Genomic DNA, 7,609 nt, shown 5'->3' with positions numbered 1-7,609 from the left:
GGCCCCCCCCCCCGCCCGTGCATCGGTGCGTGGGAGGTCGAGGGAGCAGACGCCTGCAGCCATGCGTGGGAGGTCGGTCGAGGGAGCAGACGCCTGCAGCCAGGCCGGCATCTGGCCCAGCTGAGAGGGGCCGGCCCCTTGCCTGGTAGAGCCCCCAGCTGGCGAAGGGGCCGGGGCGCTGGGGCGAGTCGGGACGGTCTCAGCCAGGCAGCCGGAGCTGGAGGCTGAGCCCCTGTGTGTAGTCACCTGTCCGGTCCTCGGGAGGATGTGTAAGAGGCTCGACAAAGACTGTAACCGACCCGGTTCCCTTTACTTTGTACTCTGTGTATGTCTTGGTTTTCTGTGTTTTAATAAATCCTTTGGTAAAGGAGTGGATCAAAGAGTGTTTTCCTAGCTTCTCACTGATCTAGGATGGGGGTGGCCGGGGAAGGATGTGAGAGGAATGTTATCTAAAGCCACCTCCCACCTGAGGAGACATGGCCCCATGAGGCTGAAAGGCTCACTGGGAAGGGGACGCCCCAAAAAGGGGTGTTCAGGGATGGTGCCCGCCCCTCCCACCTGCCCCCTGAAACAGCACTGCTCAGAGGAACACTGAGCCCCTGGAGACAGCCCACAGGCCTCCCTGGACCCTGACCTCTGTCCCCAGGCGGGTCCAGCAGCCTCCCACCAACTTCCATCCCTGAATCACTTGGGAGAGAAGGGGTCTCGGTGCCCAATCTTTGCCTCTCCCCCAGGGCCCCTTTCTCCCAACCTCTGCTCGGCCCGGCCGGCTGGCCTCTCCAGGGGGGCAGCCTCCTCTCCCTCCCACTGCCCTTGGCCCAGCCCTGACCCTGAGGACCCCACAAAGGAGGGGCGCAGACCCTGACGGGCTTGGGTTTTATTTTGTCATTCCATAAATACGGCACTGCATCTCCACTGAGTGTCATTTGGAAGTGCGAGGCATATGGCATCTCTGCCTGTGTAGGGGATGCAGTTAGCTGAGGAGCCACAGTCATTAAAGGCAGGGAGAGAAAAGTAGCACATTATTTACATGACTGGAGAGAACAGAAGACAGAGCAAGCCCCCATCTCGTCCTCGGGACCTCAAATTTGCCGTAGATCCAGGGTGAAAAATGCTGGGGGCTCTGTGTGTCATTAGCAAGGAAGACTGGTCCTGCCCTGACCCAGACTGGATCTTCTTCCCGTGTGGGGCACTGCCAGGTGGACCCCTGGGGGCAAACTCTGCTTCAAGGGGAGGGTGAGAGGCTGGCTGGCAGCTGGGGCTCTTGGTGGGCTTCCCCTCAAGCAGGTGGGGTGCGGCTGGCTGGTCTGAAACCCATGCCGGGCGGGGCCCGGGCTGCCCCTCCAGGGCCTGCCTCGGCCCAGCTCTTCTGTTTCCAGGCTCTGACCGCCCTTGGGCCCCACTCCACTGTTTCCCCACTCCAGCACCCCCCAAGTCGGGGGACCCTCCCTCAGGAAGCAGGGTGGCATCCCTCCACACTCACTTGCAGCGGGGATACAGAACCAGGCCGTGGATGGTGCCCCAGGGCCGGGAAGCTGCTTGGGTCTTTGCGCTGGGCATCTAGGCCTTGGTAGAGCTCAACCCTGGGGGCCCTTGTCTCCCTCCGTCTGGGAAACATGCAGCCAGCGGGCTCGGCCTTTCCAGGTGCGGCTCATGGGGTGGGGGTGGGTGGCAGTCCCGACCTCGGCCCCGACTGCACGCCCTGCTTCCTCTTCCAGCAGTGGGTGGGCAGGGTGACAGCAGTGTGGAGGGGGCCCAGCCATCTCGCCAATGAGCGGCCGGTAACCTGGCCCCTGAGCACGGCCAGCTGCTGGGACTGCCCGGCCCAGAGCACTTGGTCCCCGCCTGGGTGGGCCTGGGATGAAAGCCGCCCCACTGCAGTGTCCTGTCCTCAGAGCCAGATCCCACCGTGTGATGGTGGGCAGTGGCTGGGGATTCTGCTGGGACAGGCTTGTCCCCTCCCCACACCCACAGGCTGAAGCGTGCAGGGGACTTGGTGAAGACGACCCCCAGGGGCCTGGTCTACAAAGAGGGAGAAGGTTCTAGACTCCAGGACCAGCACAAAGCTCAGGAGTAGAGGAAGGTCTCCCCCTCCCCCCACTTTTGTGGCTTTCTTACAGCCAGTTTCCCAGGCCTCGGCTCAGCCAGGACTGGACAGCGGCCCCTCTGAGAATAATGGCAGGGAGGGGCCTCTCTGAAGGGCAAAGCGGGATGGGCTGTGTCTGCCCAGGGGCACGAGGGCCCGTATTCGGTGGGCTGGGGCGTCTGCAGAGCCTGGCCCCCAACTCCCACCCACCACGGCCAGCAGAGGCTGGGTGCCGCTCAGGACTATGGGGGCTGTGCCTCCTGGCGGCCGTCCCGCCTCCCCGCCTCCATCCCTGCAGCCCCAGGCCCGGCTGCAAAGGGGCTGACACTTGTGAATGTCCCGCCCTCCCTCCCTGTCCCCAGTCTGTTCCAGGCTTGGGGGGAGGAGGGGCTGGTGTGGACAGGAATGACCGACCCCAGCCATCCCTCCGTCTTCGTGGGCTGTGTGGGGGTGTCCTGGGGGTGGCACTGCTGCCCTGGTTACAAGCTCTGAGCACCCAAGACAGAGCACCTCACGCCACCCACCTGGTCTGAGGCCTCGCAGGGGACACTGCTCCACAGAGAGGCTTCCGGGGTCTTTTCCTAGACCGCGGGGGCTGCTGCTGGCTGGCCCCCAGGCCCCAGGCACGCAGCACAGAAAACCCCAGGGACTCTCCGTCGTTGAAAGGGTCCCAGCACGTTCCCTCTGCAGACCCCAAGGCCACCACCCCCTGGGCACAGCAGAGGCTGGCTACCTGGTGTGTGGTCAGCAGCCACAGTCCAGCTGAGCACGTATGACCTCGGGGCCTTCTGGGGCGAGGACAGAGGGGCGGAGGACTGGGCGGCTGGCAGGGAGGGAGGGCAGGTGGGGCCCTGGAGGGACCTGGACTGGAGCCCAGGCACTGGGGCTCATCAATTGTTTGCAGGGAGGAAGCCAGCGGGGCGAGGAGCTTGAAATCAGAGCCCCCCAAGTTTTTGTGCGTCCCAAACTGCAGGGCGAATCTCCCTGGATCCCTGCCCCTGCCAGAAAGGTGGCGGTTGCGGGGGTGGGGTGGGGGTGGGTCAAGGGGCAGCTCGGAAGGCCCCTCGGAGACACATTGGGGCGGGTGGTTGGGAGAAGGGGTTGGGGGAAGAATCCGAGGTCAGGCCCGAGGAAAGTACCTGGAGCCCTTGGCAAGAGGGGGAATGAGGGAGACCCCAGAGGGAGGCCTGCCCTGACTAGGGCCCCGCTGAGGGGCCACAGGAAGAGGCAGACCTGGCTTCCTCTTCCCTTCCCCAATGCCGGGTGGGGTTCTCGGCAGAGGAGAGGCCGGCTCTGCCTGCCCCCAGGCCCTAGCTGCTCTTGGCCTGGCCTGGACTTGAGTGTCTGAGACGGCCCATGGCTGGGCGAAAACATGGTGGTTTCTTGGAGGAGGAGCAGAGACGGCAGGCTTGGGTGGGACCGCACGAGTGCCTTCGAATCAATGCTGACTCCCTGACAGGAACCCGACAGCGGTCCTGAGAAGCAGCGGATGGTGTGTGGCAGCGACTTCTGCAGTCTTTTCCTGGTGACATCTTGGTGCGTTGTTTTGTTTTTGAAGCGAACCACACTCTTGACTTGGCTTCAAAATAGCTTAAGCGAGCTAACAGAGAGGCTAGGAGGGAAACGGAAACCGTCCAGGCAAACGGCCGGGGGCTTCTTAGGATCTGTAGTCCTTTTTGCTGTAGGGTTTATTGCCCAAAATGCTATCGATCTCGTGGATAATGGAAGACGACAGTTTTGGAAGGACCTGTGTGCAAAGATGGGAGCTATTCAGAATCTACCACCAAGACTGGCCTGGCCTGCAGGTGAGGTGGGGTGTAACAGAGCAGGGCCCTATGGGGCCTTCCTGGAGCACAGCTCCACCCCTCCACCCCACAACGTCCTACGCCTGCCTCTTATCTGTAGAACTTTAGCCCAAGAATAAGTTTAATTGGAGAAATGAGAAAATGCAAAAGCAAAGAAAAGCAGTCAAACGGGACAAAATAAGAATGGTTTAGCCATTAAACAAAGTCAAGGACTTTTAGTCCCTCTGCAAGGGCTATAGGTCATATTCTGAGCCATGTCCTTTGAGCTGTTTTGCAGCTACTGAAACCCCCACCAGGTGTAAAAAGTAACCGCATGATGACCAGACTGTAGCCATGAAATAAGCTGCTCCATCCTGCACAATTCCAAGAACTGGCCTCAGGGAAATGGGAACAAACTGACCCTGGAGCTGAAGATTAACTGTACTTAAAACAATCAGGTGGCCCTGCTCAGATGACCATGTGACCAATTTCAAGATGACCGTCAGAGCTAACTGTGCTGCTCTGTACATAGCCTCCTCCGTCTGCCCACAAAGCACCCCTGAAACTCCCCTTTAAAAGCTCTTGCCTCCTGATTGACATGGGGAAATTGGATCTTTGGGACGTGAGTCCACCTTCTCCCAGGATCGCCAGCTTCCTCAATAAAGCTACCTTTCCTTTTACCCAACACTTGTCTCTCAGTATTGGATTTTTCTTTTTTTTGGCTGTGCTGTGTAGCTTGTGGGATCTTAGTTCCCCAACCAGGGATAGAGCTTGTGCCCCCTGCAGTGGAAGGGCAGAGTCCTAACCGCTGGACCTCCAGGGAAGTCTCAGTATTCGGATTCTTGAGCGACGAGAAGCTGAACCTGAGTTCTGTAACAGGGGGACATTCTTCCAGCCACCCGCTGGCCCCAGAGTGTCCTGCTCTCATTGCATGCGGCTCCTGAAGCAGATGGGGGCCGTGCTGCTTCTGTATTCCAGAAGGTTTGGGGCAGAGGAAACCTGCCCTGGTCTAAGCTCTGCCCCTCAAATGGAAAGACAGTGACAGCATAAAATGCAGATTTCAGGACCAGAACACCTGATAATCCACACCCCCAAACTGCTTTTTCCAGCCGTCTTGACCTCAGCCAACAGCAACATACCCCTTCCAGGTGACAAACCCCAGGGGCTGTCTGACCTGCTATCCCACACCCTCACATCCAGTCTGTCAGCCAGTCCTGGTGGTCCATCTTCCAGAACATCCAGATGATCCAACCAGCTGTCCATCTGCACCACGGCCATCCCTCGCCCCGACACCATCATCACTTCCCAGCAATCTCCGTGCTTCCCTTCTGCTCCCCAAACTCTTTCCTCCACTCAGCAGCCAAAGAGTGAGGGGGAGCCTTTTAAAATCTAAGTTGGACCCTGCCCCTCCTCTGCTCCCATCTCACTGGACCATTGCTGAAGTCCTCAGAGGGCATGCGGTGGCCCATGGGTCTGCCCCACGCCGAGCTCATCTCCCGCCCCTGCCCCTCTGCTCCGGGCCCTCTGGCCTCAGTGCTGTCCTGGGCTCGTGCCCACCCTGCGCCTTTGCATCAGCCTGGAGCGTTCTTCCCCTGAGTATCTGCACTGCCCACTCCTCATCCTTCGAGCCTTTGCTCACAAGTCAACAAGGCTACCCTACGGCCCCCTTCAACCTGGGTCCACGGCTCCCCCCCCGCCCCGCCCCTGCTGGACACCCCCGACCTTGCTCCAGGTTTCTTTTTCCAGAGTCCTTATCACCCTCCGACACATATTCTAATCTTATTTCTCGCATTTAGTGTTTTCCATCTGTTCCAGCTAGAAAGCCAGCTCTTCGAGAGCAAGGCTTTTTGGTGGTTCACTGCTGTAGCCCAGGTGCCTTGAACAGTGTCTGGTATGTAGTAGGTGCTCAATAAGTACGTGCTGGACAGGTGACTGGCTGAGACCCTGAGCTTTGCCCAGGGCCTGCAAGGCTGGCGGCCTCCACTCACCTGTATTGCTCCAATATTCTCCATCAGCTGGTCTGTGCTGGAAGCGCCCAGGAGCACGGAGCTGACCCCCTCGTTCCTCAGGCACCAGGCTGGGGAGCAGCAAGACCAGAGGTGAGGGAGGCCCATCCACGGCAGGGCCCTCTCTGGTTCTGCCCTGACCCTGCCTAGGCCAGCCTCCTGGGCATGGGGCTGAGGGTGCCCCGGAGCGGCATGGCAAACCAGGGGCTCAGCAGTGCTGTGGAGACCCTGGCACCAACTGCCGCCAGTGGAGAGATGGCCCAAGTGCTCAGGGACGCCCCCCCAATCCTCTCCCCATGAATGTGGGAGCACGTTACCCACAGCTGGCTGGTGGAGGGGGCGTGGCCCGAGCACTCAGGGACTCCCGACATCTCCCTGGGACACCGGTCTCCACCCTGCTCCCCGGCCTCTTACCTATGGCCAGCTGGGGGAGGGTGCAGCCCAGGCGCTCGGCGATGGCCTGCAGCTCCTTCAGCTTGGCCTGCTGGCGCCGGCCCTCCTCACTCAGGATCTTGTCCTTCAGCCACTGGTAGCCCTGGTTGTGGGGTGGAGGCACAGCACAGCCCACAGGTGAGGGCAGGTCACCTGGACCTCTGTGTGCATGGCACAAAATGATGATTTGGGGCACGGCAGCACCCCCCGGCCCTGGCCTAACCATGTCCTGCTGTGGTCCAGACCTGGGCAGCTGGAAGGATGGGAACCGTTGCATCTGAAGCCTGTGAGCTGTCGGGGAGCTGACAAGGAGGTGGACAAGCCGACCTTCCCTTCTCCTGGGAGGCTGGGCGGCCCAGGAGGTGTGTCCACAGCAAAGTCAGGGAGCCCCCAGGGAGGCTTGCTGGGGGCTGGGCAGGAGTCGAGGGGGGGACAGGCCATCCTGCTCTTGAATCTGGGGCTGGGGTCTCCAGTACTGGCTCTGCCCCGGCCTGGGCAGGCCTTTCTCTCCCTGCTCCTTGACCCCCGACCCCTGCAGCCTGTAGACCCTCCTGAGTCCCCACTCCGAGGTGTGTATGTGTGTGTGTGCGCGCGCCTGTATGTGGGCCGGGGGGAATTATCCCAGGGGGGCATCTCTGAGGGACACTGAAGAAACCCCACAGCTCTCAGCCCAGAGGTCTCAGGGATGGGCCAGAGAGCGTGTGCGGGGTGTCTACAGGGGGAGGAGGCATCCCAGGGGGCACATACGGATCCAGAGCAGGTTGTGAGGGCTGAAACTGGGGGGAGGGCAGGAGGGCGGGGGATCCTGTGGGGGATGTCCCACAGGTGGGCAGCCTTTCTAGACATGGGGTCAGGCCAGCTGGGGCTCCAAGTTCCCATGTTCCGAACCTTCCCGCAGACAGTGGCCCAGGGAAGTCCCGCCCAGCACCAACGTGTCTGCCCAAAGGCCCCACCCCTCCAAAATGCCCGTCCTGCCTGTCCCCTCCCCGAGCCCGGCCGCTTCTTCACCTTCAAGGAGGCTCTCGAGTAGGGCGGGATGCCACTGTCGTACTTTCCGGACACGATGCCACAGGCCAGAGGGGACCAGGTCATGGCGCCCACTCCTGGGAGAGCAAAGCCGGACGAGGTCAAACCCAGGGTCCCGAGGAGGGGAGGGGCGGGGCGAGGGGAAAAGGGCGGGGCAGGGCAGGGGCGAGGGGCGGGGCGAGGGGATCTGGGACGGGGTTGGGGCAGGGCTGGGGAGGAGGCGGAGCGAGGGAGAGGGTGGGGCGGGGCGGGGCCGGGGCCGGGGCCGGGGGGGG

At 61.5% G+C, this 7,609-nt stretch overlaps 1 protein-coding gene across 5 annotated transcripts in view; it reads right to left on the bottom strand.

Annotated features, from left to right (window-relative positions):
* Window positions 1-3,443: 3,443 nt before the first annotated feature.
* The window catches only part of KCNAB2 (potassium voltage-gated channel subfamily A regulatory beta subunit 2), a 98,074-nt gene continuing 93,908 nt past the window's right edge, over window positions 3,444-7,609 (bottom strand). For 3 of the 5 annotated variants that reach the window (XM_007453276.1, XM_007453277.1, XM_007453278.1), the window contains 4 exons: window positions 7,317-7,411; window positions 6,291-6,411; window positions 5,859-5,947; window positions 3,744-3,833 (listed from right to left, as the gene is read on the bottom strand). In XM_007453276.1, the coding sequence (XP_007453338.1) occupies window positions 3,744-3,833; window positions 5,859-5,947; window positions 6,291-6,411; window positions 7,317-7,411 (395 nt within the window). Of the gene's footprint in view, window positions 3,834-5,858; window positions 5,948-6,290; window positions 6,412-7,316; window positions 7,412-7,609 lie in introns of all 5 variants that reach the window. The other 2 variants (XM_007453279.1, XM_007453280.1) reach the window with 2 other exon arrangements.

This window comes from Lipotes vexillifer, unplaced genomic scaffold (assembly GCF_000442215.2).
Source record: "Lipotes vexillifer unplaced genomic scaffold, Lipotes_vexillifer_v1.1 scaffold575, whole genome shotgun sequence".
In the NCBI taxonomy this organism is placed as follows: Eukaryota; Metazoa; Chordata; class Mammalia; order Artiodactyla; family Lipotidae; genus Lipotes; species Lipotes vexillifer.
This window is presented reverse-complemented; position numbering and strand designations above follow the sequence as displayed.